At 42.5% G+C, this 16854-nt stretch overlaps 1 protein-coding gene and 1 long non-coding RNA gene across 6 annotated transcripts in view; one reads left to right on the top strand and one right to left on the bottom strand.

Annotated features, from left to right (window-relative positions):
• The window catches only part of PHKB (phosphorylase kinase regulatory subunit beta), a 379505-nt gene that overhangs the window by 6812 nt on the left and 355839 nt on the right, over positions 1 to 16854 (bottom strand). For all 5 annotated transcript variants that reach the window (XM_033940814.1, XM_033940811.1, XM_033940816.1 and 2 more), the window contains 3 exons: positions 10326 to 10455; positions 6269 to 6376; positions 4117 to 4257 (listed from right to left, as the gene is read on the bottom strand). In XM_033940814.1, the coding sequence (XP_033796705.1) occupies positions 4117 to 4257; positions 6269 to 6376; positions 10326 to 10455 (379 nt within the window). The remainder of the gene's footprint in view (positions 1 to 4116; positions 4258 to 6268; positions 6377 to 10325; positions 10456 to 16854) is intronic.
• Positions 1 to 16854, top strand: part of LOC117358924 — a 63599-nt gene that overhangs the window by 25486 nt on the left and 21259 nt on the right. The window lies entirely within an intron of this gene.

Below are 16854 nucleotides of genomic sequence, written 5' to 3'. Positions count from 1 at the left end.
GATCAAGGTTCTGCTTATTCTTGTGCATCTTCAGCACTTTAGGAGACAGCTTGAAGTCGCCTTAGTTCAGACCTGTGTGTGCATGTGGAGGGTGTTTATGCTTTAGGTCCGGAAGTCTTAGATGAGACTCATACAATTTTAGAAAGTACCTGGGACAGCTTAGCACAATTTCTTTATGGCTGGACTCTTAAAGCCATTGTACACAGATGTAGAGGTAAAAAGCACAAAAGACGATTTAAAGAAATGCAGAGTCTTAGCCCACTTTTGCACAAACAATTTTCTTCTTTCATTGTTCTGTGTCTGCAGAAGGGTACACTGACAAAGGAGTGCAGGACAATTGCACACAGGGACAAGTGCGGCCCGTGAATCTGGAAGTCCCTGATTTGTTGAGACTCCTCAAGCCCCTCCCAAGGGACGGGGCCTGAGGAGTCTCGGCAAATCAGGGCCTTCATGTTAGGGTAAGGTTTATATCATGATTAGGATTCCCATAATCATGATATAAACCTTACCCTAACACTAGATAGCAAGTGAATATCGAGGAGGGGTAGCTTATGGTTAGAGTACTGGTCTGAGAGCTATGCACGTGGGATCTCTCAGAGAGAGAAAGAGATAATGGTTACTGTGGATGGGCAGACTAGATGGGCCATTTGGCCTTTATCTGCCGTCATGTTTCTAAAGTGTAGGGGAGTCCCCCTCTCAAAAAAGAGGCTTACTTCGTAACCCTCAAAAAAACCCACAAAATAAATTGTTCCCTCTAAGGTGAGCGCATGAGCGATTGCTCACTATTTTCAGTGGCTTCGCTCATACGCTTTCTCCTGTCGCTCACTCGAGGGCGAGGTGAGAGGAAGCGGCGGCGGCCTGTATTTTAAAGTTGAAATATGCAGCGGCGGCTCCTCTCAAGATCCCCTACGGACTTCCGACGCAGGTGGGGATTTGTGAGAGGAGCCGCTGCCATTCTTCAGTGTCTTACCGTCGGTGGGGGGGGGGGGGGCAGGCCGCCTTGGCTGTGCACCCGCCCTAAGGCTGCAGTCGGAGAGGAAGTTCGGGCCAGCTAATCGCTGCCTGGCTGGGCGGAACTTCCTCTCCGACGGCAGAATTGACGTCGGGGGATTGCTGGTCGGCCCGGTGGGAAGCAGAGAGAGCTTGGGGCAGCCGTGGCGGTGGCTTTGGGGCCTGTTTCCCCCCATGGTGGCAGCAGTGACTTTGTGGAGGGTAGGGAGCAAGAAAGAAGGCAGGCAGGGAGACAGAAGGGAAACAGAAAAAAAGAAAGGGGGCATCAAGAGAGAAAAAAGAAAGAAAGGGCAGGGAGAGAGGAAGAAAAAGTTGGGGGAGGGAATGAGGTCTGGAGGAGAGGAAGCATACAGGCTGAAAGAAGGGAAGAAAGATTGGTTGCACAGTCAGAAGATGAAAGTGCAACCAGAGACTCATGAAATCACCAGACAAGGTAGGAAAAATGATTTTATTTTAAATTTAGTGGTCAAAATGTGTCTGAATTTATATATGCTGTCTATATTTTGCACTATGGCCCCCTTTTACTAAACTGCAATAGTGTTTTTTAGCGCAGGGAGCCTATGAGCGTCGAGAGCAGCGCTGGGCATTTAGCACAGTTCCTTGCGCTAAAAACTGCTATTGTGGTTTAATAAAAAGAAAGGGGGGTATATTTGTCTATTTTTGTATGGTTGTTACTGAGGTGACAATGCATAGATTCATCTGCCTTGACCTCTTTGAAAAAAATCCAGAATAGGAATGATAATTAACATTTTCTCAGCGTATAGTGTGCTTTGTGTTTTTTAATTTTATTGTTGGTAGATCATTTTGACTTGGTCATTTTAAAGTAGTTCGCAAGCCCAAAAAGTTTGGGCACCCCTGAGCTAGAGCATTGAAGCTGTGTATTTCTATTTTATCCCCCCTTTTACAAAACTGTGGAGCGTTTTTTAGCGCCAGCCGTGGTGGTAGCAGCTCTGATGCTCAGAATTCTATGAGCGTCAGAGCTGTTACCACTGTGGCTAAAATCCACACTACAGTTTTGCAAAAGGGGGAGGGGTTAGTTTGTGATGACATATTCCATACTAGGCGAAGGTGTTTTCTGTGTTCTGTGTGTTCGAAAGACATGGTTTTCTATTAGGATTGACAGTGTAGGATTGATCTGTGCTGGTCTGGCTTGTTTAGTTTTACAATGGATGTATTGATGTACTGCTTACTGCAATATGTAAGATGCTGCCTTTTCCTAGGTACTCATGTGTGACGTGTGGCTTGTTACTAAAAATCATGTTTTTCATACAGATGGTGGGGGGATGCCAAAAAATGATGGGCCCCGGGTGTTACATATGCTAGGAACGCCACTGTATGTAAAGATATCAGAAAGCTGGCGAAGCAAAAACTTTAAGTAAATTGTTATTCTTCTAAGTTTTGAGTATTTAACCCTCCCACAATCTCACGGGCACTCGTTTCAAGTTTATTGAGATTTTGATTTAAATGCAATATCAAATATTTTCAATGCGTATAACAAAAATAAATTTTGGGAAATAAATAAAACCATTTGAACAATAAACATACAAACATATCCATAGATGATTAAAAATACATAAGGAGTACAAGGATAAACTACATTTGTTTAAAAATGCGTCCTCCGCGCCTGCTCATAAATTTGTGGAGTATGTAACTTGTCGCTCATGCATATTTTTTTTTGCACACACCTCATCAATCCTTAGAGGGAACATTGTCCACCACCGCAATTGTCCATGTGCGCACTAGTCCGTGCGTGCAATTGTTGGAGTGCATTTGTCAGAGCGCAATTGTCCTGCGCTCATTTGATGGGTCATCCTGCAGAAGTCCTCTCTCTACCAGATAATGACTGCAGACCCAATAGATGCTTTTAAGCTTGTGAAGAAACCTCTCCCCAGTGCTTACACTCTGCCTTTTTATGGTCAGTGCCATGACAAATGAGACGTCTTCAGTGTGTGAAGTTCTGGACTTTTTTATTGCACTAAGGGCAGGGTTAGTATCCAGACCTCATTTGCAAAATTGTTCCAAAGAAAAAAAATATGTATTCAGCAAAGTGAAAACAAGAAGACTGAGGAGACTGCTGCATAAAATGAAAGCCACAAATGCTGAGAACTTTAAATGCAGTTTTGAGCTCTGGGAGAGATTTCTGTCACAGACATATCAGATGGCATCACCCACCTGAGGGCCTGGCTCAGTCATATTTTTTTGATGGAAAATGTCTCCGAGTACTTAAGTGTTAGCAACTCTGGCAAAAGACTCATAAAATAAGCAAATTGCTCTTTTGTGATTTTATATGGGATCAATTTTAATTGTTTATAATTAAGAACCTTTATCTCTAAATATTTGCATTTAAAAGGAATGAATGCATTTGCCTCCACAATTTTACTGATGCTATTGAGATATAATTGATAGAAAGTAGAAAACTAAACACACTTGGCAACACACTTTACACCTTTCAGCTATTGTTTATGAAAATGACATGTATATTTCAGATGTACTTTGCAGCCTGGCAGTGAATGTGCCCTGAAGCAATATTACATAAAATGTGCTTGGGAACACAGAAAAAGTGTCAACAGAACTGAAGACCAAAAATGTGGAAAGAAAAGTCCTGTAGGCAGTGATTGAGCTGAAGAGTTGTGGCACTCAAGGAGGTTGACTCAGGAGTTGAAGAGTTGCAGTTCAACAGAGATGGGCTGTGAAACTGAGAAGTGGAGGGAAGAGTGCCATGGTGGAAGGGGAGTGTTAGAGAAAGTAAGGGGAAGAGGAAAAAGTGGCTTCAGGAGATGACAGACAGTATCAGGTGAGGAATGGAGGGAAGAATAGAAAATGATAGACTAGGGACAAAAAGAAAGGTGATAGTGTCTTAAGCTGAGAGTGAAGGTGGGACAGGTGGTAAATGCTAAGGCCCCCACCAATGTTTTGGGGTCCTTGCTAGTTATAGAACATTTTGCATTGGTGCTGATCCTGGAAAATCTTAGCCATCTCCCTCAACCATTGGAGTCTAAGTCAGCAATCTTTCTGTACCTAATTATCATTCCCATTCTCTTAATATCCATGTGTGGCAAACAGAGCAAAACTATAAATATTGTCTGCACATACAACTTTTTTCACCTGTTTTTCCTGTCCTTTCAGTCGGCTCTGGTCTTTTTGAAAGTCATTGAATGCTTCTTTGACCAGTTTATCCAAATCCACCTTTTCATGAAACTCCAGTTCAGGGTTTCTTTCCAAAATAACAGATACCACCATTAACAACTATTAAAAGAAAAAGAAAACACTTATGGTCAGTTTAGTGTAGGGGAGAAAAGGATTCATTTAAATAGGACATTTCACATTTACTATACTACTACTATTAATTATTTCTATAGTGCTACCAGATGTACGCAGCGCTGTACAGAGTCACAAAGAGTAAGAAAACAGTCCCTGCTAAAAAGAGCTTACAATCTAAACAGGCAAAACAGAGAAACAGGATGTCATGGATACAGTTAAGGGGAACGGTTAATCAGCTGGCTGGGTGGACAGCAGAGGAGGAGGGTTAAGGATTGAAAGATATATCAAATCTTCTAAAATATCCACGTACTGAATGTAACATATAGAATAGTCACAAAAGCAGACTATATTATTTTTAATGAAGGATTAAGATTTTTCTTTGAAAACTAATATTTTATGAGTGGTGCTTTTCTGTATACTCTTTCTGCTTATGGGTGCAATTCATCCCACTGATTGTTCAGAAGGTAAGTTTTTTTTTACTTACTTAAACAGGTTCTAATTTGTATGGTAGATATGTTTTCTAAGGGAAACTACGCACATGCTTTCTTTTTCAGAATTTCCCTGTGAAAATGCATTCACACATGTTTATGTCTGTAAATGCTAACTTCTCCCCAACTCCACCTACTAGAATGTCTCCACTCAGTTTGAGTAAAGTTATGCATGTGCTTTTATATGCATATAGTCCGAGTAATTTTAAAATAAGCCTTTTCTGTTCTTTAATCTGTTTAATGTATGTATATGGCTTTTAAAATTAACATCTAATCTTCTAATTCTATAACCTTGGCACTTAAATGTGAGCGCAATTTGTGCAGAAAATGATAGAATACATGCACATACAAGCATGAATGTGACGATGCACTAGAATGCAAGTATGCAAATTGTACCGTGCATAACTGCAAAGGGGTGTTCTCAGGGGGAGGAGCATGGGTGTGTCAAACAATTACATGCTTAGGTTACAGAACACTGTTATTTATGCTCTAAAGTGCCACATTGAGGTTCATGCAAACAACAGGATGGTTGGATAGGCTGGAGTGAGCTTGTATGGCAACTTCAGCAATTGGAACCTAGGACAATACCAGACTTTACAGTCTATGGCCCAGAAATATCAAAGAAGAGACGAGTTAATTTAATCATGTATTTTTTAATGGGTATAACTTATGGGCAGACTGGATGGACCGTTCAGGTCTTTATCTGCCGTCATTTGCTATGTTACTATGCAGTTGTACCGAAAGCAGACATGCTTATATGCTGGTGTGCTAATGCTGATTAGGCTAATATTTCTATAACAGAATCTGGGCACCCAGATGTCATTACAGAATTTGCTCTCAGTTTCAGTGCCCTTTATACAGTTCTCTCCTGAATTTAATACACATCTACTTATAAATTCTATACTCTGGCATCATGTCTTTGGGAGTGGGGGAAGAGGTCGATGGAGTTATATGTTTGTCGCTTGCAACGGATGGGGTTTGGATTTAGCTCATTCCCTTTCATGAGTAGCTGGGTTTTTATGATTGTAAACTGCACTAGGCATTTGTAAAACTCAGACTGCAAAATATAATAAGTGAAAGGAAATATGTTACATTATCATATTAAATTTACTTTTTGCAAACTTTTATTTTGATGTTAGAATAAAGAAAAATACAAAGCTTCTATGTGGTCAATGTGAAACCCTAATCAGAATAAACAATTTGCCCTCATTGAACACACATGCAATAGGACACTTCATCAGTCATGAAAAAAAAAAAAAAAGAAATTTAGTTGCTATCAAAATATAAAGGAAGAAGGCCTTATGAAATGGGCAAAACACACACACACAAAAAAGATTTTCAAAGCACAGATGTAATTCAGTTCATCCTTTTATTCTTCAATAATTCTCCCTGAATCTGTTCTTTACAATACTCTTGACAGGTTTATAATTACTGTTGCTCTTGCCGTTGTCAGAGCTGGATCACTAAAACACTAGGATTACGTTAAGTTCATCTGCTTTGTTGTATACCTCAACAATGATTTGTCGGTACTCCGGCTGGGTGATATTCTGCAAAATGTCCTCTACCAGAAGGGAAAAGTTCATCTCATACATAGTCATATCAGACAGGGTTGGCTGCTGCAGTGAGACAAAGTATAATTTAATACTCATAGTTATTGCATCCTTCCTAAAATAAGTGGATTTTTTTTTTAAACCAGAAACTAGGAATAAAAAAAAGCTTTATGTATTCATGTTCTGTTTCCTAAAAACTATTCTAATTTTATAAAACAGCTGAATCGTCAACAGTAGGGCAGAGGTCTGGGTTATTTCCTTAACCATATGTAGACTTGTAATCAATGAATATCATGAATGCAAAAGATAAAGGTAGCTAGACATACCAACTGATGTCTTCTCTTCTATATCTGCTACAGTTGATAATTTAAGATGGGGGCTACACAGGAAATACACATCTACTAATCTTAGGGAGTAAGTTATCAAGTTGCAGTAAAAGGCAAACTTTTCCCATACAATGATTTACTTGGGAGTCACAGCCTATGGCAGGGGTGTCAAACTCAATCACATTAAGGGGCCGAAATCCAAAACACAGGCTAAGTCGTAGGCCAGACCCCGCCCCCATAATACTAGTTGTATCACCATTTTTTCCATTCATTTTTCATATATACACATACACAATGTAATCTTATTAACACATAATGGTAATGGTTAACCACAAAATTAAACTACACAAAGCACACTTCTCAACATTCATTCCTACCAGAACATAGATAACCCCTATGCAAATACTGGACCAAAAACTAAAAGTACTAATATATTTTTTTTTAAAACACCCTAAGATTCAAGATTCTGCATACAAGACAACCCCCAGAGAAAAAGAAACAAATGTATTTCTTCCTGAGCAGTGCAAAAGATAGACAGCAGATTAAAATGCTCAAAATTGACACAATTCAAACACTAACTTGAAAATAAAATCATTCCCCCTACCTTTGTTGGCTCCCTCCCTCCATGCTGTGCCTCCCTCCGGCGGGTGTCTAACCTTCTGGCCAGCTTCAACCTGGCCATTTTATTCGGCCCGCAGTCCGATGCCCCCTGGTGTTATCTTGTGGCCAGCTCCCTCCTCCTCACAGCTGCAGTGTACACGGAGCCGCGTGCAATGGCTCCTCGTGCGTCCTAGACCTGAACCGAAAGCCTTCTCTCTGACATCAGAACGTCAGAGGGAATGCTTCTATATGAGGTGTGGGACACACGATAAGCCACTGCACGCAGCAACGTGCAAACTACAGCTGTGAGGAGGAGGGAACCGGCCACAAGGTAACACTGGGAGCTGGCCATAAGGTAACACTGGGGGCATCGGACCATGGGCCGCATAAAATGACCAGGCGGGCTGGATTTGGCCCGCGGGCCTTGAGTTTGACACCTGTAGCCTAAGGTATCTTAGTATTACAAATTGCTGATTCCCAAAGTAAATGAATAATTCTGCTTGTGAGTTACCTCAAAGCTGTGGCCCAATGCCCCCAGATAAGAGCCAAAAGGAGCTGCAGTGCTATCAACCCACTTCCAATCACATTCTCCACCCCCTCAAAGGACTCCCTATCATCCCTGTAACTCATAGTCTAGTGGGTTCTAGGATTCTCCTACTCTACAGACGCCATCTCTTAAAACGGCATCTTTAATGGTAGTCTCACGTTTTCATAAAAGGAAACATGATACATAGAAGCAGTAGCATGAGACAACCACTAGGGTTGCTATTTTGGAAGACGGCACCTGCAGAGCAGAAGTGGAGATCATTCTTGCCATAGGGTCCACTGGACCAACAAGAATAGGATTGGTAAGCTCCCAGTGATAGAGGGGGGTCCTTTGAAGGGGTTGTAATCAGAGATGGGTAGATGGATCTGCAAACCCTTCAAGCTCTAGCCTGGGAGTATCAAGCTGTGGCTTTAAGGCCCAATGCTCCTGGCATAGTAAAATAACACCTACTTTTGGCTGGGGTTACTTTACCATCATTTTATGGTCATAAAGCAACTCGTGTGCATCGGGGGCCTGATTCTAAAAACGGCGTCCTGATTGTAGGTGGCGGTAGACATCCTACTTCTGTCTATGGACCAATCAGGATGCATGATTTTTTTTTAAAAAATCATGTGTATGGAGACGTCAAAGCACACCTATGGATGCCCAACCTGACGTAGGCATGGCTTACGCAGGAAGTGGCCTTAGGCATGCTTAGGCTTTTCTGTAGGTGCAAGTCAGATGCCTTAAATTTAGGCCTGTAAAACAGTGGCCTACATTTAAAGCATTTTTACTAAAAATAGGTATGATTCTAGATGGTGTGCCTACCAGTGATTGACAAGTGGTAGGCACCCATTTTGGAAGCGCCAACTACAGCAGGCGCGGTTTCCAGAATCAGGTCCCTGGTGCTCACTCCAAGTCATGCTATGGTTGTTACATAGTAATGAGCTGCTTTACATGCATTTGTATACTTTGAATCTCATTACTACGTAACTCACGATTCACTAAATATCGCTGCACTAGGGCAAGACAACCTGTGATAGATCCCTTTAAATCATGCTAAGGGGCAAATCATGTGGGTTATTGCCCTAACTCAACTTGATAACTTTCCCCCTTGGTTTTCCTTTTCAAAAATCTGTTGTATTGTGTTATCATTTGGGCTTTTCACATATGCATAGAATGCTTTTATTAGCATATTACTAACATCTTTCAAAAATATATTTTGTTGGAGCTATGATTATGAAAGTATATGATAATTGAACTATGTATATGGTTCAAATTTACTAAGGATTTCTCCAATCATTGCATGCTTGTCCTTTTTTCAAATATTTAGCAGCACTTTTGAAGTTCATTGGATTTCTTCAATCATATTTCATAATTGTTTTTAATAAACTTATAAACTGAAAAAGGGAATATAATATATTTGGAAAATAGTTCAGGATAATTTTATAAAAGGGTGCCTATATTAAAGTTTCAAAGAGGCACCTTATCAGGGCAACATGGACATCTATGCGCTTTTATAAAATAGGCCCCAACAGCATAAACTTTTGTTAATAAATTCACATGCTCTGAATACTGTGTGCATACCCATGTATTTTATAAAATATATGCATACATCATTTACTTGAACTCTGTGCTTTATGGTGAACTTTCCATTAAAATGTATGGTTTCAAAAATAAAATTGAATTATAATTAATTGTGCAATTAAAGGCAGGGCATAGCCAGCAGTCCATTTGGGATGATAGAGGACACAGGAGGGGACTGGGGGGTCATGCATGTCCTCTCTCTCCTCCACATTAGGTATCATATCTTTGCTAGTGGGAATGCCAAAGCCCTGCCAATCAAAGAAATCCATTGCCAAATCTTCCTCCATCTTCCTTGTGCTGCCTCAAGAGTGAGGAAGTCAGTGGGGTGCCTCCAGCTGCCAATGCTGGCACTCCCCAAGCATGCTCAGTTTATGCACAAACTGAGCATGCTTAGGGAGTGCAAGTGTTGGTGGCTGGAGGCATGTCACTTTTTTGCTCGACGCAGTATGAGGAATAAAAATGCAACTCAGGCAGCAGATTTCTTTGGCTGATGGGCTTTAGCTACCCCACCAGCCACTGAACAGGTACTGCAGCTTTAGAGGGGAGCATGAGCCCAAAGCAGGCGTCTAGATCTTTGAGGGCTCTCTATTCCCTCTCTCCCACCCCCCATTCCAACAGCATTCTCTTTCTTCCTTCCCTCTAACCTCTCCACCCCAGGTCCATTATCTGTCTGTCTCTCTCTTTATTCCCTCCACCTCCCTCCCCAATTCTTCCTTCCCCTCTTGGCTGGACCATGGAGGGGGGAGGAAGAGAAAGACAGACATTGAGCTGCATGTGTTTAATTATTAATAATGATTAAATTTTTAAATCGTGATTAATATGCAGCCATTATTAAGTATGTGTGATCTTGAAAATGTACATATTAAATTGCACAGTCAAATGTGTGCGCATAAGTCTGTTTTTCATATAAATACATGATTTATACATGGAAAAACTTTATAAAACTACTCCCTGTTGTGTAATACAGCCATTTTACCTGTGGTAAAAATTTTCCAGACACTATTATTCCATTTGGGGTCCTTTCCAAAATCTGCCACACCCTATCATAAAAGCCTGTGGAAGTGCGATTCAGGGAACCATCTATTTGGCGTTTGTTAAGCCAACATCTGTCAACAAAACAAACATATTCCACTTGGTTTCAAAAACAAATCCAGTCTGCATGCAGAAATTAAACCTGTTTCACAGATAGATAGATATATTTTTGTTCAGTAAGACAAAATGGCAAATGTGTTCTGTACATCAAATAGTATCCGATATGAATATAGAAATAGAAACTCAAAATAAATAAAACAACCCATATACAAAGTTATAAAAAAGACTAACAGTAATTCAGATAGCTACAATTTCTCTGTCTTAAGATTGCTCTACCTAAGTGGGCAAAATAATTTGCTCAAGATCACTTACTAAGTACAAATAAAAGAATCCACAGGGATTCATTGCTCTGATCTGCATTTTCAGCCCATAAAAAGGACAAATGTCTTGGTAAAGCTTTTATTTTGTAAGAGGTATTACTATGGTTGCATGATTGTGTGTTAAACAGATTTATATTTCACATACTGAAATCATGTACGTATGAGTAGAGACCACACCTTCAAAAAGATATAAACAGGATGGAGTCAGTCCAGGAGGCTACTAAAATGGTGCATGGTCTTCATTATAAAGCGTATGGAGGCAGACTTAAAGATCTCAATAGGTATACTTTGGAGGAAAGGTGGGAGAGGAGAGATATGATAGACATTTAAATACCTAAGTGACACAAGTGCAATGAGGTAGCTCTGGAATGAAGGTGAAAGGGAATAGACTCAGAAGTAACATCAGAAAATACTTTTCCATGAAAAGATGCTGAATGCATGGAACAGCATCCCGGTGGAGGTGGTAGAGTTGAAAACTGTATTTCAATTCAAGAAAGCTTGGGATAAGTACCGTATATACTCAAATATAAGTCGAGACCCCCATGTCACCCAAAACGGAGGGGAAAAAAATGGTTGACTCTAATATAAGTCGGGTGGCTTAATATTCAAGTGCCTTGCCCAGATCTGCACCCAGTGGCCCCTCCCTCCCATATCAGGCTCTGTACCCAGCCCCCTTCCCTCCCTCCCCTGTCAGACTCTGCACCCAGCCCCCTTCCTTCCTTTCTCTCTGCCCCCCCCTCTCTCTGCTGTATCTCCTCTGCCGAACCCTGGTGATCCAGAGGTGCAGTGGGCAGGAGTGAGAATTTGCGGGAGCCGGTCAGGAAGACGCTCAGCACCGAGCACCAGCACCAAAGCGCGCCCCTGCTTGGTGCCACTCAGCAGTTGAAGAAACCAGAACTTGTGGTAACAATGGCAGCAACTGACCGACTGGGTTAGCAGTGGGGTAGGAGTGCAGAAAGCTTGCTCCTGCCTGCTGAACCTCTAGACCAGTGTTCTTCAACCTTTTTACACCCGTGGACCGGCAGAAATAAAAGAATTATTTTGTGGACCGGCAAACTACTAAGACCGAAATAAAAAACACATTTTCGCCCCGTCTCCGCAAGCTCGGTCCCCACAAACCATCTGATCCCATCTGCACAAGCCTCAATTATGATTTTATATGAACGTATTTTATTAAAGTATAAAAAGAAACAATATTCTGTACAATTGTCATTTTATAAATATAAATATTCAGAGCAAGGACCAACAAAACCCCTGTCTTCCCCTCCCCTTCACATATATCACCTTTATCAAGAAAACTGAACAAGCCAAATTATTACAGAATGCTACACAGAAATATCATGCTAACAGAATACTGCAGTCACACATGATAGGAATAGTGTTAGGCTTTGCAGTCCCCAGTTATGTCTCTAGCAGGATATATATTTCAAATCTGATATATTGTAATGTAATGTAATGTAATTTATTTCTTATATACCGCTACATCCTTTAGGTTAATGACAAAATAGAAATAAAATGATTTTTTTCTACCTTTTGTGGTCTCTGCTTTCATCTTCTTTCCATTCTTCCTTCCAGCGTCTGCCCGTTCCATCCACTGTCTGGCCTCTCTCCCTTCCATATGTATCTGACTTCTTTCTATGCCCCTCTCCCCTTTCCATCCAGCCTGTGCCTCCTTTCTCCTTTTTACATCATTCATTCCAGCTTCACTGCTTTCTTCATTTTTATCTCTCCTACACCAGATCTAGCATCTTTATCCCTCTCTCATTTCTCTGCTGACCCCCTTTCCAGCATCAATCTCTCTCTACTTTCTCATTCCTCTGTCTCTCCCCTTTCCCTCATCTGATCTCTCCATTCCACCCTGACCCCCTTCCCCTCCTGTAATCTCCCTGCCAGCTGTTTCTTTCCTTTTTCCCTTCTCCCTTCCCTCCTTCTCCCTATCCAACATTAACTCTCTTCCTATCCCTTTCCCTCCTCCCATCCCAGTAGCATCTCTCCTTCTACCTCCCTCCAGGTCCAGTAGCAGCTCTCTCTTTATCCATCAGCTTCCCAGCCTCCAACAGTGGCTTCCTCTCCTTCCAACAGCTCTCAGTACTTGCCTGCAGCAGTGATTTCCTTAGGCAGCCTTGGGTCCGTTGCCGCCTCTGAGGAAAGGGGAAGTTGCCAAAGTGAATCACTGCCCTGGTAAGTACAGAGCTGCTAGGAGAGGAGACAGCCACTGTTGAAGGCTCCCCATGATCTTACTCCTGCTGTGCCCTGCACATTCGCGACCCCCCCCCCCACCAAGCCGGCAAAAACAGCTTTGCACCGCAGGCCCTGCTGCCCAAGACAAGCCGGAGGCCCCTACCCACCGCATCCTGCACGTGGGCAGACTCTCAGCACAAACGCTGCTGATGGCCCCAATCGACACGCTGACCTCCCTGCGCACGCTGACCATCTCCTCTCTGTCTGCACTTTCCCCGCGGCCCTCTTCAGCGACTCGGCAGGGGCAGCAATCAAGACAGGCTGCTGATATCGTGATCTTTCCTCTCTGAGTCCCGCCTATTTTGTTTCAACTTCCTGTTTCCGCATAGGCGAGACTCACAGAGGGAATGCCCGACGTCGGCAGCCTGTCTTGATCGCCCGAGGCTAGGAGGAACAGAAGATTTCCAAACACCACCGGGGCAGGAAATTTAACTGCGTCCATCTCGCCGGTCCTGTGCGGACCAGCAGGAATTTTCTGCGGACTGGCACCGGTCCGCGGACCGGCGGTTGAAGAACTGTGCTCTAGACCATCAGGGATTGGCAAAGAAGGTACGATGGACAGGGCAGAGAGGGGGGGGGCATAGAGAGAGAAGGAAGGAAGGAAGGGGGCTGGGTGCAGAGTCTATTGGATCTCTAAGGGTGAGAAAGGATAAGCAGATTAGATAGGCCATATGGTCTTTATCTGCCTTCATTTTTCTATGTTATATTTTTTTTCTAGGAAAAGCTCATCTTTACAGGTTGGATTTAATAGGTTTTCCTAATATGGGTAGAGCAGAAGTATCAAGAAATTCTTTATTATTGCAATATCTGAGACCAAAAGATATTCATTTCAAAACCATATTTTCTGCGTATTTAGCAGCATATATTTGGAATGCTTTACCAACCCAGGTCAGATTTGTCACTTTCTTTTGTTTCAGAAAGTTTTGAAAGCGTTTCTTTTTAGAAAATGTTTATGCTGATTACTACTTAATTTGAGGTTTTGTAATTCTTCAGGGACTGCCTAGATTTCTTAATTTGTGAACCTCATAGAACTTGTAGTTTATTGCAAAATAGAAGAATATTGAGGATTCCCCACAAAGCCCAAGGAGGGGAAACAGATGATGAAATAAACCTGATCTCCTGTATGGCAGCAACAGGACATCAGCCCAATCCTGAATGCTTTTTCAAACAGGTGATAAGGTGAACAGCTGATGTGGAGGGGCATTTTTGATATGACGTCCAAATCATAGTTTGGACATTTTATGAAGCATGCACAAATATCCAGTAAAATGTCTTTTCTTTTTTTTCCGAAAATGATCATTTCTCAGATGTGCTTTTCCTCGGTTTTTCTATCTTTTTCAATCATTAAAAAAAAAAAAAAAATCCAAAAGTAAAACGCACAAAACAAGCCATCGGGTTGTAGGAGAGGCCAGCACTTTTAGTAGACTGGCCACACACACAGACACTCAAGCAGAGCAGTGGAGCATCCTAGGGGGCACTGCAGAGAACTTCATATAAAAAGGTACCTATCTCATCATGACCCCCTTATAGTGTATAGTGAGCCCTCCAAAAACCACTGGACCCAACTACACCAAAGGGGAAAGTGTGGCTCACTGGTAGAGCTGCTGCCTCTGCACCCGGAGGTTGAGAGATCAAATCCCTTGTACTCCTTGTGACCCTGGGCAAGTCATTTAGGGGAAGATTCTCAAAATTTACCGTGCCCATAACGATGTTCGCTAAACCTGTTCCAGCCAGTTTAGTGTTCATGTATTTTAGCAGCCAATTATCAAAATGGCTCACCACAGTCTTCTCCAACCTTTCTAGCAGTCTCTGCCTATGCCATGCAAATGTAGTACAATGAGGCCATTAATATTAAAATGGGCGATTCTTCGTTGTAGTATATTTGTGGGAAAATTTTCTGACAGGGTCTGAGCTGCTGTAGCCTTACATTCCTATCAGTGACCGAGTGCTGATTGGCTCAGGCACTGACAAGAAAGTAAGGTTTAACAGCTCCCCCTCCCCCTGTAAATTACAAAAACAAGAGAGCCCAAATTAAAGATCAGTAAAACAACCCCCTAGCAGTGGGAGGGATGCCCACTCCCTCGGCAGCTAGAGGGATGCTCTCTCCCTACTGCCGCCGCAGTCGTGCCCTCAATGCCCACCCTCTGCCCCTCCTACATTCTTCAGGAAGGCCAGCCAGAGGACCTCTTCAAAATGACAAGCCTTCCATTTTCCAGTGCATCCTGGGATGAGCCAGGGGAGGGGCCTAAGGCTCTGATTGGCCCATGCGCTTACACGCCTAGGCCAATCGAGGACTTAGGCCACTTCCTGGTGCATTCTGGGATGTGCAAGGGAGGGGCCTAAAGCACCTAGGCCAATTAGAGACTTAAGCCTGTCCCCAGCGCATCCCAGGATTCACCAAGAGGGGAAGGCCCACCATTTTGAAGAGGTGGGCCTGCCAGACAAAGGGAGTAGGCACGCACGGCATATACTGATTACCATTTTGTCCAGTATGTCTTTCATAATTAGACTGTAAGCTCTTTCAAAAAGAGACTCTTGTGTGTTTAATGTACAGTGCTGCATGCGCCTGGTAGCGCTATAGAACTAATAAATAGTAGTAGTAAAAACTTCTCCAAATGATCTCTCTAGCACTCAATAGTCTCTCAAGATCTATGCCCAGGCCTCCTCTGAGAGTCGGCCCTCTATCTTAAGGGAAGCGGCTCCGGACATGGCATCATTATGCTTTCTTGGAGGCTGAAGTGGGACAAGAACTGGAGGCTTGACTCCACTTAGGTCCTGATAATCTCTGTCTTGATTCCTGACAGGATTTCTGAGACAAGGTTCCTCCTGGGTACTTCTGAAAGCATCTGGAGCCATGAAAAGTAGAACACCCGGTGTCTCTCAAGGTTCGCAATCTGCTGTCAGGTAAAGATTACAGCCAACGATCTGCTACACTGGCCATTTGATCATCCAGCCACTTTCTGAACAACATTTGTTCCTTGAAAGAAAGTCTGCTGAGTGTAGCCTTGGAGGTGGAATCTCCCTGATCTAGATTAAGAATTGATTATTGGATAGAAAACAGAGGGTAGGGCTAAATGTTCATTTTTCTCAATGGAGGAGAGTAAATAGTGGAGTACCGCAAGGGTCTGTACTAGGACCGGTGCTATTTAACTTATTTATAAATGATCTGGAAATTGGAACAACGAGTGAGGTGATTAAATTTGCAGATTACACTAAACTGTTCAACATTGTTAAAATGCATGCGGATTGTGAAAAAGTGCAGGCAGACCTTAGGAAATTGGAAGACTTGGCGTTCAAGTGGCAGGTGAAATTTAATGTGGGCAAATGCAAAGTGATGCACAAGGGGAAGAATAACCCAAATCACAGTTACCGGATGCTAGGGTCCACCTTGGGGATTAGTGCCCAAGAAAAGGATCTGGGTATCATCGTAGACATTACTTCTAGGCATCTGGATTCCAAGCTCCATAACAGTTTCAGTAGGCTGGCCAACAGGTACCACAGAGGTATTGGCCTGTCAGCTGCAGATCTCAAATCTGCTGCTTCTCCATGCAGGCATAGCTTCCCTTCGACCTGAGGAGCTCTGGAGCACCGAAAACCGCCCAAACCCATTAAACACTGAAAATAATTTTAAAAAAATACACAGAGCAGAGCTGAAAGACTCCTTCTGTCTCACGTGCACAAGGAAAAACTGAAGAGGGCAGCAAAGCCCTCTGGTGGAGGAGGAGTCAAAAACCTGGAGTGGATTCCTTCTGTACAGCTCACGAGCATGGGAAGAATACCCTATTGCCCAAAGTAACACACCTATTACACTAGAATAAACTGTTAAGTTAGATTTGGGAAAAGTCACTGCTT

Source organism: Geotrypetes seraphini, chromosome 4 (assembly GCF_902459505.1).
Source record: "Geotrypetes seraphini chromosome 4, aGeoSer1.1, whole genome shotgun sequence".
NCBI lineage: Eukaryota > Metazoa > Chordata > Amphibia > Gymnophiona > Dermophiidae > Geotrypetes > Geotrypetes seraphini.
The sequence above is the reverse complement of the archived record's forward strand: the minus strand, read 5'-3'. Positions and strand labels throughout refer to the sequence as shown.